Below are 17,486 nucleotides of genomic sequence, written 5' to 3'. Positions count from 1 at the left end.
ATCATCACCTGCTCCGTGTCTGTCCCCAGCTGGGTGAAGGTGACAGGTGGGCATTGTCACCTGCTTTGCTCCTGATCCCAGCTATGTGAAGTGGGGGCAGGCATTGCCACTTGCTCCACTAATGATCCCAACTGAGTGAAGGGGGGTGGGCATTGCCTTCTGCTCTGTGCCTGATCCCAGCTGGGTGAAAGGGGGCTGGCATTGTCACCTTCTCCACATCTGATCCCAGCTGGTGAAGGTGGGGACTGGCATTGCCACCTGCTCTGGTCCTGATCTCAGCTGGGTGAAGGCAGGGGGAAGGCATTGCTACCTGCTCTGCTGCTGATCTCTCCTGGGTGAAGTCGTGGGTGGGCATTGCCACCTGCTCTACTCCTGATTCCAGCTGGTGAAGGTGGAGGTGGTAGGTATTGCCACCTACTCCGTTCCTGATCCCAATTGGGTGAAGGGGGTGCGGGCATTGTCACCTGCTCCAAGCCTGATCCCGGCCTGGGCTTCTTGGTGCAGTGCGCTCTCAGACGTGCTGCCTCTTCTGGGCTTCCCTCCACAGCAGCTCCCTCTGGAGGTGCACCAGGGTAGGAAGTGAGTTGTCCGGAACACGCTTAGCCTTTTATATAGTAGGATGTCATAGCAACTAAGTTAACCAGACAGTGGACTCAGTTAAAATGTCCCAGAATCAGAGCTGGGAAAACCCACATGTGAACTTAAAGCACTGAAAAGACCTGTTGCAATCTACTAGGTTAGATGAACCCAGGTACATGTTTTTTCTTTCTCTTTTCAATAAGTTCAAGGGCTGATTTACACATGATCTTCATGGATACCATGAGGGATTTGGCTCATAGTTACACTGAGAGTTCTGGATTTCCGAGGTGTTGGCAGGCCAAAGTAGAATCAGGACTATGGCTTCACCTTCAGTCCCTCCCCCTGCCCAGTGTTCCCAATCTGAAATGTCCTCAGGGAGTCTCCATTTGCTCTGTTAGTACGCTTCCATACAGCCATCATTATATATAAGGTTCCCAGTGCAGCAAACAACAACTCTCCAGGACCATGTCATATGAAGAAAATGGCTCTGGAAGGTGGGCAGGCTGAAGGTTCTCCTCCATGTCTACCTGCCTGGGAAGCATGCAACTCTCAAAATACTTGTTGAAGCTATGAGAACTTTGTAATGTGTAAATCAGTCAAGAGGCACTAAAACTGTTCATTCCATACTACCTATTTTAAAATTCTAGTCTGCACAGGACTGGATGGTTTTGCTCCATTATACATGTAAAGGCTTCCATGCGTGTGAGTGGGCCTTACCAGAATCTTTACACCCCCATCCATTACATGAACTGGCTTGCCTAAGCAGGTATTTGAAGCTTCCTTACAGGTATCCATCTGTTTAGCCCAGTGTTATCTATTCTGATTGGCCTTGGGCAGGTCCAAAGCAGCATTCTCTTCTAGTCCAGCTGTCTCAGATCCCTAGATATGCTAAGGACTGAACTTTTTAAATGGAAATTGTGCATTCTACCTGTCATGGCCCAATCTGGACTCAGTGAGGGTGAGGTCTCCTCTGGAGGAGAGGAGCCTCGTGTAGCCAGCCAGGAATCCTCAGGACAAGAGTTCTGTGTAACCAGCCCTAACCCTGACTCAGCAGAAGCTGGTGATCAGGAACAACAGCTGTTGGATGATCAGAGCTCACAGCCAGCAGCTGAGGCAGAGGCACCAGCACCCTCTGGCCCCAATACCACAGGGGAAGCTCAGCCAGGGACATCCAAGGCTACAGGTGCAGCCCAGCCAAGGGCCTCCACCGCCCCCCCCCCCGGTTCACCCACACCCAAAGAACACTGCAGACAACTCCAGAGATTGGAACTGCAGAAGAGACGGCGCAGTGCTCGTCTCCTGAGCCAACACCAGCTGCTGGAGAGCAATTATGAGTAATGTCAGGATGGAGCCCCAGCAGCTGGCTGAAAACCACGTCTGGCTATAAAAGCCAGTCTGGAGAAACTGCCAGGTGTGGAAGCAATGTGTTGATTACCTGTGACCACGGCCTTGAACCTTGCATCTTGTTCTTGCCTGCACCTTGACTTAACACTCTCATGCTCTGACCTACGGACTGGACTGGACTTGACTTGGCTTTTGGATTCTGGACACACCCCTGGTGCTCTGACTATGGACTGGACCTGGCTTTTGAAACTTGAACGCTCCTTTGGCTTTGTGTTAGTGCTTGGACTATCAGCTTGGATGAGCCCAGCCCATGACGCTACCATTGGCCTATGATGGTTCCCCATTTCAGTTGTGCTTTTTTCTTCACAGAGATAAATCTATGGGTAGGAAATTGTAATGTACAAAATGGTGCCAAATATCTCCATAAACATAGGCATTAATCCTAATGATTGCTTTGGTAATAAGAGCATATTCCCTTTTTATGAATGAAGAAATCAACAAATTACTAGCTTGTAAAGGAACATACAGACTCTCTTGTAGTAGGAGTTTCTTACAACTAAGGATAGACAAATACTTTGGTTGGGAAAAGGTCCTGCAGCAACTCCTTCTCACCTTTCCTGAGCTAATGAAGAGCTAATGTACAGCTTTGGTATATACATATTTTCTCACTGCACACCCAGCAAACCAGATGGCAGTGAAGTGGGAATGTTTGAAAATAAGTATTGAACTGTGTCATGCAGATGCCACAGAAGGGGTAACTATTTGGGCAAAATTATGAGTTGGATCCAACCAGCTTTTTTGCTGATGAAAAAAGGGGCGGGAGTTCACATTGACCACCATGGCTGGGGACCATGCTGGGGAGTTGGATGTACAACGGCCCCCACCATTGCTGGGGACCATGCTGGGGAGTTTGAAGTACGACGGCCATGTTGGATGGCAGCTGAAGTAAGGAGGGTGATTAGATGAGATTGAATGAACAAGCTGACTGGATCTATCCCCATCAGTATAAAACATTGACAGTGTTTACTTTTAGTCCTTCTTTTCATATGTTTAGGTACTTTTATTTGGGTCTATTCGCTTTATTATTTAGTACAGTGTTTTGGGGGGAAGGGGCTAGTATGTTGGTGCTGATTTTATTTTTCCTCATTGTTTTAATGGATTCTGTTGGTTTCCTATTGAAAGCCACATTGATCCCACCTGGGGATACAAATATGTTAGATAACTAAATGAATGACCAGATTAGTAAGATTTCTAGCCATTAAGCAGCATGTTAAGATATTTCAGTCTGTTACCCTAGATTTTCACTTACAGAGATACAGTAAGGTGGTGTAGTGTGGAATACCACAGTACTGGAGCTTTTACAGCTGTCATGCAAGATAAAGGAACCTTGTTACATAAGTAGTAGTAGTAGCAGTAGCAGCAGCAGTAATAAAATAATATTTGTTACTGTTGTTTTATTTTAGAGCACCTATAAACGGTGCTATACAAAGGGCTTTTAAAAAGAAAGACCGTGTCTGTAGGCTTTTGATTTATTTAACTGTGACAGACAGGGAGATACGGCAGAAAGACAGACCAACTGAGGGAGTTGTCTATGAATATGTTTTAAAGCACTTTTTGAGCACAGGAAGCAATATGGCCAACTGAACATCTGAAAGGAATTCCAGTGGAACAGAGCAGGAAGAGGAAAGGCGGGAAACATGCCAAGAAACCTTGGGTCCAACTGGGCTATGCAAACCAAGGGAGTATTATCATCCAAGCAATCATCTATCAGTTTAATGCAGATTCTTAGGTTTGGATCCCTCTCAAAACTGTACCTGATGTGCAAGTAGACAGAAACTGTGGTGCTGCTATATCCTAAGGAAAGGATAGTAAATCTGGCAACAAGCTATTTGGAGGTTTAAATATTTGCATTAAGTATAAATCAGCATAATGAATTTATGGATTTAAATCTTGGCCATAATTTCATATTGGTGTAAGAGGGATATTTCCACTTTGTCAGGGTCATTGCAGTAGTATAAGAAAGACATTAACATTGAGAACTGTCTATGTACTTTGAAAGAACCTGATAGAAGTTAACCTGAGTTTCTTTGTTGTTTAGCAATCGGGGAAGGGCATAGTTCCCCTCTGCCAACAATTGCAAAATGCAGATACCCATCTTCCTCATTGTTCCTTACATTCTTTAAATTTAGACCCTTCTGTTCCTGCAGTTTTGCTGATGCAAACTTTATCACAACTGTATTAAAACTTACGGCACTGGCCAAAAAAAAATACATCTCATGAGATTGCTGTTGTGTTAATGTTATTTGCAAAATTCCTGAACAGTTAGATATTATTGTTTTACCTGTTTCACATGTATTTGTTATTAACATAGGCAAGATGTGTTGCAAGCCAGATGAATGTATTAAAACAACATACTTCATTAATAAGGATGCTTTAAGATATTTTGCTGATACAAAGATAGAACTGCTGTGATCAGTAACAATTCTAATTGCATTCTTTATTATGTTGTCCTTTAGTGCCAAACTCTATATCCTGTGTATGCATGTATCTGAAAACAGCAGGTGCTTAAAACATCCTTTGAAAACCCTTATGGCACAGATAGACTCTTCCGTTTGATATAGACATGTGACTAAGACAGTGACATCTCACTGTTCTTCAGCTACTGCTGTCAGACAAAACATTGCTTTCAGTCTAGCTTGCAGCTGCAGACATCCCCTTGCAAAAACCTATTCTGACTGTAAGGAATACATGAAAGTGCATCTGTGTGTTACCATGGAGATTTAGGCATACATCTTCTGGATTCTGCTGTACCTTGCTTAAAATTCTTCTGCATCATTTTAGTAATCTGAAAAAAACGTAACAGAACATTCTCTTCAGTATATAGTGTTGGATTAGTTTAAGTGTCGGCCATAGATTCTTTAAGTGGCCTTGGTAAAGTTACCCATCTGTATGATGGGAATAATAGTGGCCATCCTCAGAAGCTTAAAGAATGTGGATGGACAATAAAGATTGTAGAGGGATCATGGTGCATGTGCTACATAAAATATTTTAACGTTCATAATACACAGTACTTCTTGTTTGCTGTTCTTATGAAACTGCTGTAACAGAAATGAATATCTTCTAGTCTGGCAGACTGCGTCAATTTCTAGGGCTTGCTTACCAGTATGGACTAGCATCTTTCCCTGAGCAATAAGAGCTAAACAAGAATCAGCATGGCCAGTTTTCATAGACTAACGTGACAGCAATCTTAAGTTTTTATGAAACATTCAAACACACTCCACTCCTCTGCCTCATCTTGTATTGAAAATGTTTTCTGTTTTACAAATCAGCTTAACTACCAGGATCTACCTCCCCCATTCATTTATCTCTCATCTCCCTGTGTTTCCCCATGTCAGAACAGCACAGGCATTTTTGTGCAGTGGTCTTAACATCCTTAGGAGTGGCAAACCCCCTTTCTGCACCTGCACCAACACACTGGCTTGGAACTTCCAAAAATCTGAATACATTGGGCTGGATCTGGTGATGCACAAATGGAAAAAGAAATCCACTTAATGCAGTTCTGCTTGCAGAAGCGATTGCACAAGTTCTTGTGCAACATTGCTCCCATCTTAGTTTGCTCCTATGCAAAATGACATACATATGCAATTTCTTGTGAAACAGTTTCCTCCCTCTCCCATATTATACTTTGGAATCATTTGAAAATGAAGAAACTGCTAGGTTCAGTTCCGGAAAATCTGGGATTGGTTGTACAAGAACTTGTGTAAGTGGAAATGCAAGTGGAAATAGAATAAGTTTGACAGTGCAAGTGGCCACTACAGTCTTCTTCTTGTACTTCTGTGCAAGAGATCAACCGCAAGCAGAAATTTTGTGTTGTATCCAACCCACTGTCCTATGCATGCACCATTGTAGACTGATTTAATCATTTGGTTAGGTAGTGGGCACATACTAAAATATTATATAATTATTTAATTGGGCACCATGATTTATTTATTTATTTATTTGATTCGATTTATACCCCGCCCTCCCCACAAATGGGTTCAGGGCGGCTAACAACATTAAAAAATACATTAAAATCAAAAACATAAAATCAACAATAATTTTTAAAAAAGCATTAAAATAGTCCAGGAGCAGGCTATTTAGACAAATATTGGGAGTTCGTATACGGGCATAGCAGATGGCCGAGGGCAGCCCCAGAAAAAGTGGTGGTCTTAGATGGAAGAAGGAGGACACCCGCTGGCACTCAGCCGAAGGCCCAATGGAACATCTCCATTTTACAGGCCCTGCGAAACTGTAACAGGTCCCGCAGGGCCTGGAACTCCAGCAGGAGAGCGTTCCACCAGGCCAGCCCTGGTTGAGGCCAGATGGATGTCCTTTGGGCCAGGGACCACCCGGAGTTGCTTGTCTGCAGAGCACAACACCCTGCAGGGGACGTAATGGAAGAGGCGGTCCCGCAGGTATGCAGGTCCCATTCCATGAAGGGCTTTAAACACCAAGGTTAACACCTTGAACCGGATCCGGAACTCCACTGGAAGCCAGTGCAGCTGGCACAGCACAGGATGAATGTGTGCTCAGATTGGCGTTCCGGTAAGGACTTGTGCCGCTGCATTCTGGACCAGCTGTAACTTCCGGGTCAGGCCCAAGGGCAACCCAGTATAGAGTGAGTTGCAGTAGTCTAGCCTGGAGGTGACCGTTGCATGGATTACTGTGGCCAGGTCCCAGGGCGAAAGATAGGGCACCAGTTGCCTGGCCTGTCGAAGATGGAAAAAGGCAGACCTGGCAACGGTTGTGATCTGGGCCTCCATTGAAAGTGTGGCATCCAAGGTCACACCCAGGCTCCTCACCGTCGGTGAAGGTTTCAATTGTACCCCGTCGAGGGCTGGGAGCTGGGTTATTTTTAATCTTCACAGTGTGGCACACTGCACTCTCAAGGTCACAGCTAGTGCCCATATTCTCCCCAGAACATTTCCTCCCATTCCCATTTCCAAACGTTGCTGAATGTTTTTTATCGACTTATTTGGCATTTTCACACAAATATAACTGGGATATCTTTCTTGGATGTAAATTTTTATTGAAGAGTTTTTATTGCTTCGATCGGAGCCCATCAACAAATGCTTCTATTGATTTGTCTTCTATGTGGTAAAGAACTATTTGAATATTATGATAATATTTTTGAGATATTACTTGCATATGATAAAATAGCTGTATCCATGGTAGTTGGCTCATTGTCTTAGCAACCGATGTAACATAATGGCTTCAAATATTATATGGAGGTACCATGATCATATGAAGACAGTTTGTGCCTGAATATAAAATTATAAAAAACAACCCCCATTTTCATACTTCTCAAGAGCACAACTAGACATCATGGAGGCATGACCCAACTTGAGCCATGTCTAAACCTTAAAAAGTTCACAGAAGCTGAAGCCTTCTCTCCCACCTACTCCCTTTCCCTCCTGCTGTTTTTTCTCCCAAGAAAACACCACCTGAAGAAGCCCAGTGTAGGAAAAACAGTTTTGTGGGAAGTGTGAGATATGAATTCAGTTCTTCCCTTCTGCCCAACTTTCTGTTCTTTAAATCACCCTGAGACCCAAATGTAAAGATGGTTTATAGGAAATTGGTACCAGTTGATCTGATGTTGTCACATCTATTTTGGTCTTGAGACAAAACTCATGAAATCATTTTCATGTAGCTGGTGGACCTGTGAGGTAGAAAAGCAGTTCTGGGGAGATATTATAGAAGCTATGACTGCAATTTTACAAATTCAAATAAATAACCCAGAACTGCTGTTGTTGAATTTGAATATGGAGGGGATTCCCAGGCAATATAGAACATTACTATTTTACATGACAACAGCGGCGAGAATTTTATACGCCCAGAAGTGGAAGACAAAAGAAGTACCATCTATTGAAAATTGGATACAAAAATTGCTGTACATGGCAGAAATGGACAAAATGACAAGAAAGCTGAGAGAACAGAATCCAGAGGAATTCTTTAATGATTGGGGGAAACTAAAACAGTATTTGGAAAAGTAGTGGGACGTAAAGGGAGAAATGTGGGTGCTAGATAACTATTAATTTGGCAGAAGGGAAGAGAGGGCAATCTTTACATGAGGAGAAGAGATAAGTTAGAAACATGTTGTAATTGTTAATTTGATATTAGGTTTTTTATAGTTTAACATATAATGTCTATTTTAGTAGTATATTAGAATGAATAAGAAAAGAAAAAGAGAGATAAGTAGTAGATTTAGACAGCGGGTTGGAAAACTGTTGGAAGTCTGAGATAAAGGGGGGAGGGGAAAGGGTGGGGGAATATGGAAATGAGGGTATTAATAAAAAAAATTGTAATATTAAATTTTACTCACCCAATAAAAATCTTTTTTAAAAAAAGAAATCATATTCATGTAGCCACCATCACCCCTAAGACAGGATGTACTTGCTATCATTAGCCTGATGTAATCCTTTTCCATCTTTGAATTCATCTACAAAGCAATGTTTATTTTTAAACCTTCCTGAAAGGGCTTCTAAGAAAACCCTCTTTTTTGTTTGTATGTGTGTTTTAATTTGAAGGACAAAAGGGTCAAAGAGCAAGAAACAAAAGAAGAGCTTCTTCACCCACTTCTGAAGAAATCTGAGAAAAATCCTTCTTCCTACAAAGAGCCTTCAGCTAGTCTTATGACACAGATACAAAATGCCAAGGCTCTGCTGAATGATCGCAAAGCTACCCAGGGCAGTGCTCCAGAAAAAAGTATGTGAAAGAGTCATCTGTGTGATATATGTTTGCTTGAATGTTGTAGAACAGAGAGCATTACACAATATAGGACATCTCACAGATTTAAATTGATATAATAGTCATTCAATTTTCCTAGTTCTGTGAAGGAGGCTAGAGCATAAATATCAGTTAAATAGATGTTTATCTGTCCTGATCTCCCCAAAGATTCTGGGAAACTGCAATGTGTTGAGGGGGCTCACCAACTTTTCAAAGAAGTTTCTTCCTGTATTGAAACTTGTTAACAAGTTTATCTCTCCTTTTGCCATCCTAGTCGGAATGAAGAGGCAGACACAAGGCTTGGGTACTAAAGGGCCACTTTATTAAAGCAACAACATAACCAGTTAACACAGCAAAGGGGGCCTAACTAGCGGTACAGGTCAAGCCAGCAGTACCCTATCCTTCCCCCAAAGTCTTCTACAGGGCTTTATTGACCTTACACTGTGCCCTGTCATCACCTCTGTAGAGGTCAGCAAATTTAGCCTTTAAGCAGGGGCACAGCAAATAAATGCCCAAACCCTCCCCCAAAGTTTTCTGTAGGGCTCTGTTGGCCATACGCCTAGCCCTCTCAAGGCCTAGTGGGTCCCAACCTTCCTGCCACACATGACACGGAAGTGTTGTGGACCAAAGTCATTACCACCCAGGTGAATGAACAGAACATGAGGCAGAGGATCGCACCTCCTCTCAAGCCATCAGGCCACTACTTGCCTGTGCGTTGCAAGTCTGTTTGGGCCTGTTTTTTCCCCCTGAGTTATGATTGTTACTGACCCAGAAAGGATGGTGCTTTTTCCAGCACTTGAAACAGACAGGAAATGGGATCGAAGGGATGAAGGGAAGCTGCCAAGGAATCTTGAAGGTAGAACAAAACCAAAAATACCCACGTAATCTTACTAACACTTAACAAATTATCATTTATTACAAACTAGACATATGTAGTCACACAGCAGTATAGAGTCAATATATAACCCATACAATTGTTTATAACAACACTACTCACAGTCGGAAAGCCATTTACACCAGTGCTGACATGCACGTTCCATAACAATTGATAAAGTGCTTGGCGCCCAAAGTGCTTTCAATCTTATTATTGCACAATAAATATAAAGTGCAAACTCAAGCAGAGCACCATATAAACACAAGTCCTTCCAACAGCTGCAAGGTCCTAAGCACCGTGTGTCCAACTCGTAGGGAGGAAATTCTCGATGGTGATTCACTCCAGATGACTGATAATTCTAATACATAAATGGTCTCTTGAGATTAATTCTTTCTTTAATAATAAGTCCTCTAACGGGAATCTTGAAGGACATCCTGTTCTTTAGGAAGGCTGTACATGGAAGAAGTGGACACAAGAAGTGGAGGAAGAATTGAATCTTAAGACTTAGGGCATGGTTGGAAAACACATGATCCAATGCTTACTGGAACTAGGCAGCCATGGTTCTTGTTAATGCCTGGTTGAGAGACTTCCTGGGAAACCTACACATGCTGAATTGAATTTGGTGGGGAAAGATGATAAGAATTAATTAAATAATAATAAATCAGAAAGTTTCAGGTAAGTAGCCATGTTGGTCTGTAACAGAACAGCAGGATTAGACTCCAGTGGCACCTTAGAGACCAACAAGATTTCCAGGGTATACGCTTTTGAGAGTGAAAGCTCCCTTCTTCAGATAAATCAGAAACTATCATAACATTAGCAAAAAGAATAAAAGATTTAGGGAAAGGATGGATGATAACCTGGACAGAAAAATTAACTGTAGCAATGATTATGAGAAGTAATGGATTTGGTTTAGGCTTCTGATGAGATAATTGCTTGGGGACAATGTGGTAGTGTGGAGCCATTATTTAGAGAAAGTGTGCTACCTTATCATAAAGCCAATAAGCTGATAGACACAGATGGCTAGTAGCACATCTGGAATGAATCCTATGTTTAACATTTTGTTTGATGATATTTTTATTTGTTAGGGTTTGGATTTTATTACCTCAAAGCCTGAATTATTTGCACAAGAAAGCTCTTGATTGTTTAATTAGCTACATTCTGACCTTCAGAGGCCTAAAATTATCTCATGAAAGATTTTCTCTGATTTGTTTTTTGCTCTTTTGTAGATTCTCCTGGTGGTCTGAGTCCTTTCCATGAATCAGCAACAGCCAAAACAGGTTGTGTCACCTCTTATTCTTTGGAATACTTGGAAATCCAACATCCTGTTCCAAGAACTCCAAGGCTTTCAAAGCGACAAGAGTCCCCTCAACAAGAACCTTCAAGCCCTGGGAACCAGAATTTGGATTCTCCTTTAATTTTGAACATTGTACATTCTTTTGAAACTGGTGATAGAGAGGACCAAATAGATCAACTGTCTCCTACTCACCAGTATCGGATCCTAAACTCACCAGTAAATTTTGGACGCAGAAGCTCCAGTGAAAGGACATTGTCTCCACTCTTCCAGCCTGGAGGCACTTCACCTAGTCCTACTAAAAGTCCAGTTCACCCCACTCAACTGTCTTTCACATATGATGAAAAGACCAGTTCTTTTAGAGAGGAAGCTGTGTCTCCAACCCAACTAAACAACATCTCTAACCCCCTGGGGAGCCCTAACTGTGTGAAAAGCAGAGGCCGATTCCCCATGATGGGTATTGGACAGATGATGCGGAAACGGAATCAGTCAGTAGGATCACCCACCGAGAAGACGTTGGAAGCAAGAATGCCTCAGTTGCAGCAAATGAGCCCAACTCAAATTTCCTTCAACATAATGGACCCCATAAATGGCCAGTGTTGAAGTGACCTTTCCAAAAGCCTAATTTTAAGTAGCACTGATTGCTGAGATTTGCCTTTCCCATTGAAGTAGTTAAAACTTGCAATGATTATGTTCTGTCTGTATATTCTTATCACATTCAGTTAAAAAAAGTCACAGAGCCACATATTTCAGTAACCTTTCCTTTGAAAACTTGGAGAAGGACAACTATTTGAGTGTAAAGACAGTTTGAGTCAGTTTTAAAAACCTCTCTCATCTTTTTGTGTAGGTCTTTTTCTACCGTAATCTTACATTGCTTACATGTTTGCCAATGGGACATTTCTACCTAACATTAACTTGATAAGAGAAAACAAAATTTCTTATACTGGCCCTTGGGTTCCTGAAACCATGGCAGATGGACTTGGTGAATAGTTGTCATCTCTGTTTCACTTTTACAGGAACAATAATAAAGGACCAAGAGTTTATTTATGTTTCTCAGGCACCATGTTTTCCAAATTCACCTCCAGGACTAAGAAGAAACACAAAAAATATGAAAGACAAGCATTCAGAAATAAGACACTGGTAATCAAAGCAGCATTTACTGTCTGGTCATCCCTTGCTACCTAGCTGTCTATATTTTCTCTGAAGACAATATTTACTTGATAAGAAATATTACTGTAAAAAGGCAACATTACCATCTGAGAACGAGTTTGGCTATAAAAAAAACTGTATTTGGACTCTTCTTTTCATCCTAAGACTAGCCATGGGTGCTTAAAACAAGAATCCAGATTTCTTGATGCTCTGCTTAAAACAAAACAAAACATGGTCATCTCTTCTTTGTAATGTTGTACTATTTCTGTGGAACTATCTTTGGAAAAATTGTATAGCTTTGGTTTTAGCAAAACAACACTGGACATACTTGAAGGTGTTGCTGAGAAGCTGCGATGCATTAAGAGGAGTTATCAGACACATCTGCTTGCTCTGATGCCATTTTCAAATGACAGGATCATTAATGCAGTTGGTATCAAAAATTCAGTGCTACAAACTGTGAAGATTATCTTTCGCAAAAGGAAAACATGTTCTGTATTCTGCAGCTCTTTTTATTTCATAGTAAAGCAAGTATATGAATAATAAAATAGGCTTGTTTGTGCAAATTATTTACTATGACTTTTCAGGGTTTTAACCAAACTGTTCTATGGTCTACCCTGCTAACACATGGCTTCTGTCATTGGGATCTATTAACATTAGTCTGACACAGTGGCTGGTTATCACTAATGACACATGGACTTCCCTTCTTTTTGTTAACATACATAATAAGGTGGTGTTAATGCATTATTAAAAGACAGATCAGAGGAACTGTAAGAATAATTGTTTTGTTGGATTCTTGATGTTAACTTATGCTTTTTAAATAATTTGATGTCTTCATTAGGAAAGACCAAGAGGACATGACAATTTTTTTTTACTGTGATGCTTTTGGTGTTCAAAAAACACAGGCCAAATCTTAGTTCATTTCAAAATAATTCTCCAAGGCTAGCAATGGGAAGAAATTGGCAGTGGCAAGAGCATCGACAGCTCTTTTAGCTACAACCATCTTGAAATCTTTGGACATTAGTGGGCTACATGCCCACTGTAAGAACATATCCAAGATGGAAGCACCCTCACCCAGTAGCTGTAATGCCATATTAGAAATAGGCATGACAACACTTGCTTCAGAGTAGGTGGTGTTTTTGTCCAGTACCAGCATCAGAGACCATGTTGCTGTTTAAGGCCTGCATCTTTGCATTTTCATGATCAGCATTGTGGCTAGTTTTCTATAAATAGGAATCTTCTTGGGTGGTGGTGGGGGGGGAGTTCCAGCATAAAAGCCTTTACCAGTAGTCTGACATTGTAAAGTTGAGAGACAGTTCATCTGCTGAGCAGCAGGCCAATAGGGGAACAAGTGTGCTTGGACTCTGTGCAGCTTGCTTGAGTCAAATGAACAGCCATGCTGGCAAAACCTGGAAGGCTGGAGAGGTTTCAAATTCCTCACTGCAAAATGGAAAACACCCCTCTGATTGCCAGAATGAACCTTTAGGCTCCCAGCCATCTAGGCTGGGTTAGCAGCAAGATAAAATTGGATTGGAAATGGTGCTGTCAGTAAAAGGCTAGTTTTTAATATATTATTTGAAAATAATAAAAAATAAAAATTAAGGCCCATACATTATGGAAATAAACACATGACAACAACAGTGAGAAATCTACATATAAGCATCAATAAAAAGTTTCCAAATATCTAAAAATAAGTCCATTAGCTGTTGTCATCTATATCCCATACAGTCAAATATAAAGTTGTAAATTCTTCCATCCATTAAATTATGGGAGTTGGGCATTTATATCTCCAATGTTGTAATGTAAGTCTTTTAGCTACAGTAAAGGCACAGAGGGTCAATTTCCATTAACCAGTAGTTAGATTCCAGGATACTGTCAGGCAATTCAATAGTATGTAATCATCCTCAAAGATCAGCGGCGATTATAATACAAAAGTAATATGAGTAATAACTCTCAAAAAAGTTGAATAACTTGACATAGCCAGAGCGTATGCTTAAGAGATGCATTCTGTAAACTACAGAGACAACGAACACTGTACTTAGTCTTTTATTATAAAGGTGCTGTGATGTCCAATATATACAAAGCTGGTATAAACGTGTCTAGACTAGAGATGGGCACGATCCAAAAAAAATTAACAATCCAGCTGATCGTGGATCGGCGCCAGTGATGATCCCGGATTAACGATCCACACCGATCATCTCCCATTACCGAGCCATGGATCGTGGAGGCCAAAGCGGGCCGCGCTGCTATGTGGGAAGGTGGGTGGTGGCAGTGGCCACTGGGCCTGGCATGCACGGGGAGACGGCGATGAGCCGCCTCCCCTCAGGTCCCATTCAGCAACACAGGAGGTCTGTGTTTGGCCATCAGAGCTGCCTATCAGGGTTTGCAAGGATGAGATTGGAGTGCCCATGGCTACAGAACACCCCCTTCCCCCTCCCTCCCCTGGGTGTCTTCTCCCAACTTGTGACTGCTTTGCTGCTCTGTGGTTGGAAGGAATCTGTGCTGGAATGCAGGCAGGGAGACAGCCACGAGCCTCTCCAGCAGTCCGAGTTCAAACAAGCCGATAAGGGAGTGAGCCAGGAGCGTAGTCCAAGGAGCCAAAATGCGGGGGTCAGAGCCGAAAAGCAGTCAGAGCAGAATGGAGTCGCAGTGGAACCAGGCGGGTCTGTGCGCAGGTGCTTCTGCACCGAAGGAGAGGGCGTCCTGGCTTAAGAGTTCTCACCTGCAGGACGGGGCTGCACTCTGTTACAACTCAAGGTTGTTCCGACGCTGCTTGAGTGCCTGAAGCCTTGCACTTCGCCTCCTTTCCTGTGCAGCAAGCCACTGCCTCCCTCTGCGTTGCCTATCAGGTTCGGGGGAGCTAGGTGGGGATGTTGCCCTAGCCTCAGGAGCTGGTGCAGGTAAAGGGGCAGCTTCTGTCCCTGAGTCTGCCCTGAATTCCTCAACCTGCTCTGGCAGGGATTCCTGCTGCTCCAGTCCCTGCTGGTTTTCCAAGCAGCTGACGCTGGAGGAGCTTGGAGTATTCCCACTCCTGTCGTCCTCCCCAAGGTCTTCGTCCTCCGAGGACTCAGAGGCCACGACACTAGCTCTGCTGATCAAGGAAAGCTGGGCTTCCATTCGGGTTTCCAGGGTGACAGGAGGGCAAACAGAGCTCAGGCTTTCCCCTGGCTCCATTGCCAGGGGAATAGATTGCTGGCGCCTGAGTGTCTGGATCCCCGATCCGAGCCCGAACGCAACGATCCAGGCCTCTCCCGATCGCTGGATCGTTGGCCGTGGACTATCACGATCCGCCGGGTCATGATTGCGCGATCGCCATTATCGTGAGTTTTTTTCTATCGTAATGCGGATCGTGCCCATCTCTAGTCTAGACCGTGGTATTTCTAGCTAGACTTACACAGTGGGGGAGAACAAAAGAACGTATGCAAGAGAACAACTTCGTTAAATAAATTATTTAATTCATAGAACACTGGAATAGTATTTGGGATAATACTGGTTTTTCCCCCTTTTGTAACATCCTTATCCATCATCCAGTTTTTAGATGCTTGAGATTTCTCTAGCCTTCAGCTGAATTTGCCTTTACCCTCATAAGGGAATGCCAGACTCCATTAAAAAGGCCACAATCTAGAGATTCTGTGCTCTGAAAACGTAACACTCCAGCTACTGTATAGATTTGGTGCATTTTTCACTATAGCAGCCCCTACCATCCTTGAACCCTCCAAACTGCATATTAAGTTTAACTGTTTCAAACACTGGTTGTTGTGGGTTTTCCGGGCTGTATTGCCGTGGTCTTGGCATTGTAGTTCCTCAATGTGACACTGAGAGATCTCTGTCTTTTGGTGCTACACCTCTGAAGATGCCAGCCACAGCTGCTGGCGAAACGTCAGGAACTACAATGCCAAGACCACGGCAGTACAGCCTGGAAAACCCACAACAGCCATCGTTCTCCGGCCGTGAAAGCCTTCGACAATACATGTTTCAAACACTGTTTGCAGTTTAATGAATTAAAAATGTAAATCAAAAATACACATTGCAGTGAAATTATGGCATGCTTAATATAACCCTTAGTATCCTTACTAAGAATGCAACCCTTAGTATCCAAGTGTTGTCTTCAAAATAACCACCAAAAAAATCTTGTAAAATATAGGGGATCAGACACCATTAGACATCATTGCTGTTTATAGGAGCAACAACATATTTTGTGGTATTTACCCATAGAACATGATCAGAGCTATAAGATGGTGATAATCAGCATACCATGCATGCTTTAGAATTCTGTACCTGAATGTCTTGCAAGTACTAAGTTGAACTATTAACTCAGGTTTGGGTTTTTGGGGCACAGGGAATTGCCCAATGAAACATTGAGGAAAGAACGAAAGAGCTGTATTTTTGTGACCACATGGTAAATATCTGTAAGTATCAGAATGAAACAGTTGTTGTGAATCTTACTGTTTTATTATCAAATATAAATATTACATGGGCAAACATAGTTATGCATTTCCCTTATTGTACCAGTTATTTTCTCAGGGCCTTTTCATATTTGCTAGCAGCCTGCCAGCAGACATATTGGGGATATATATACAGGGAAGGCACCAATGGACTTGTAGTTTGGCTGCACTGAAAACAGAGGTGGTTATTCAAATGTATTTATCCAGAGAGACCCACTTTTTGCTCTGTATCAAGGGCACTGCTAGCCTGATTTGCTCAGACAACTTGCCATATACATGCCACAGAACTGTGGGTTAATAGGGGCAGCTACTCAAGGCAAGCCATCTATGTGCAGCAGCCTCAGATGTGGTTGAGGGCATTTACGTTATCACAAATTGATGCAGGATGAGGAAAGGACTGATGCTGCTGCTGTCCAAGTGGCCAGTACTTCATAGGGAGCCATTTCACACAACAAGCTTGCCATATAAAGCTGGTGTTTCACTGCGGTGATGCAAACAGCCACTCATCATGGTGGAGTGCATGTATTGATTGCACACTAGGAGAATAAAATCTGCTCATGCTAATTATTCTCTGGCACAGGGTACATTCAAAAGACAGTATCAGTGGGAATGCAAGCTGACACCCAATCATTTGGCTTTCAGTGTTTTTGGATGCTTTGCTTTTTGAGGTTAAAAAGAAAACAAAGGTCCCCATATCATATTCTTCTTTTTAAAAGGGCACTACATTGATTCTAACCAAACTGCCACTATTCAAGGTCTTAATGGCTTATTCCATTTTCCTAACCCTAATAAATTGTTCTGCTCTTCCCTTGTTTCAGTGTTTACCTCTCTAACATATTGCCTTCTTACCACTCCCTTCCTAAATCAGTTCCCAGAACAAAGGCCCCCTTTCCTGCTTCCTTTAAAATCAAACTTCTTTGTTGAGGAAGGGAAGTCAAAGACCAAAGCAGACCAGGCCTGCTATCTGTTTCTTTGACACATTCTAAACATGAAAGCTCAGAGTATGACAAAAGACAGGAATGGGCTGTAAGAGCTGTCATGT

General features: G+C 42.4%; 1 protein-coding gene across 1 annotated transcript in view; it reads left to right on the top strand.

Moving 5' to 3' along the window:
- Window positions 1-11,456, top strand: part of HUNK (hormonally up-regulated Neu-associated kinase) — a 164,728-nt gene extending 153,272 nt beyond the window's left edge. The window contains exons 9-10 of the mRNA XM_054974061.1: window positions 8,490-8,667; window positions 10,789-11,456. Of these exons, the coding sequence (XP_054830036.1) occupies window positions 8,490-8,667; window positions 10,789-11,456 (846 nt within the window). The remainder of the gene's footprint in view (window positions 1-8,489; window positions 8,668-10,788) is intronic.
- Window positions 11,457-17,486: the final 6,030 nt, after the last annotated feature.

Source organism: Eublepharis macularius, chromosome 3, assembly GCF_028583425.1.
Source record: "Eublepharis macularius isolate TG4126 chromosome 3, MPM_Emac_v1.0, whole genome shotgun sequence".
Lineage (NCBI taxonomy): Eukaryota > Metazoa > Chordata > Lepidosauria > Squamata > Eublepharidae > Eublepharis > Eublepharis macularius.
This window is presented reverse-complemented; position numbering and strand designations above follow the sequence as displayed.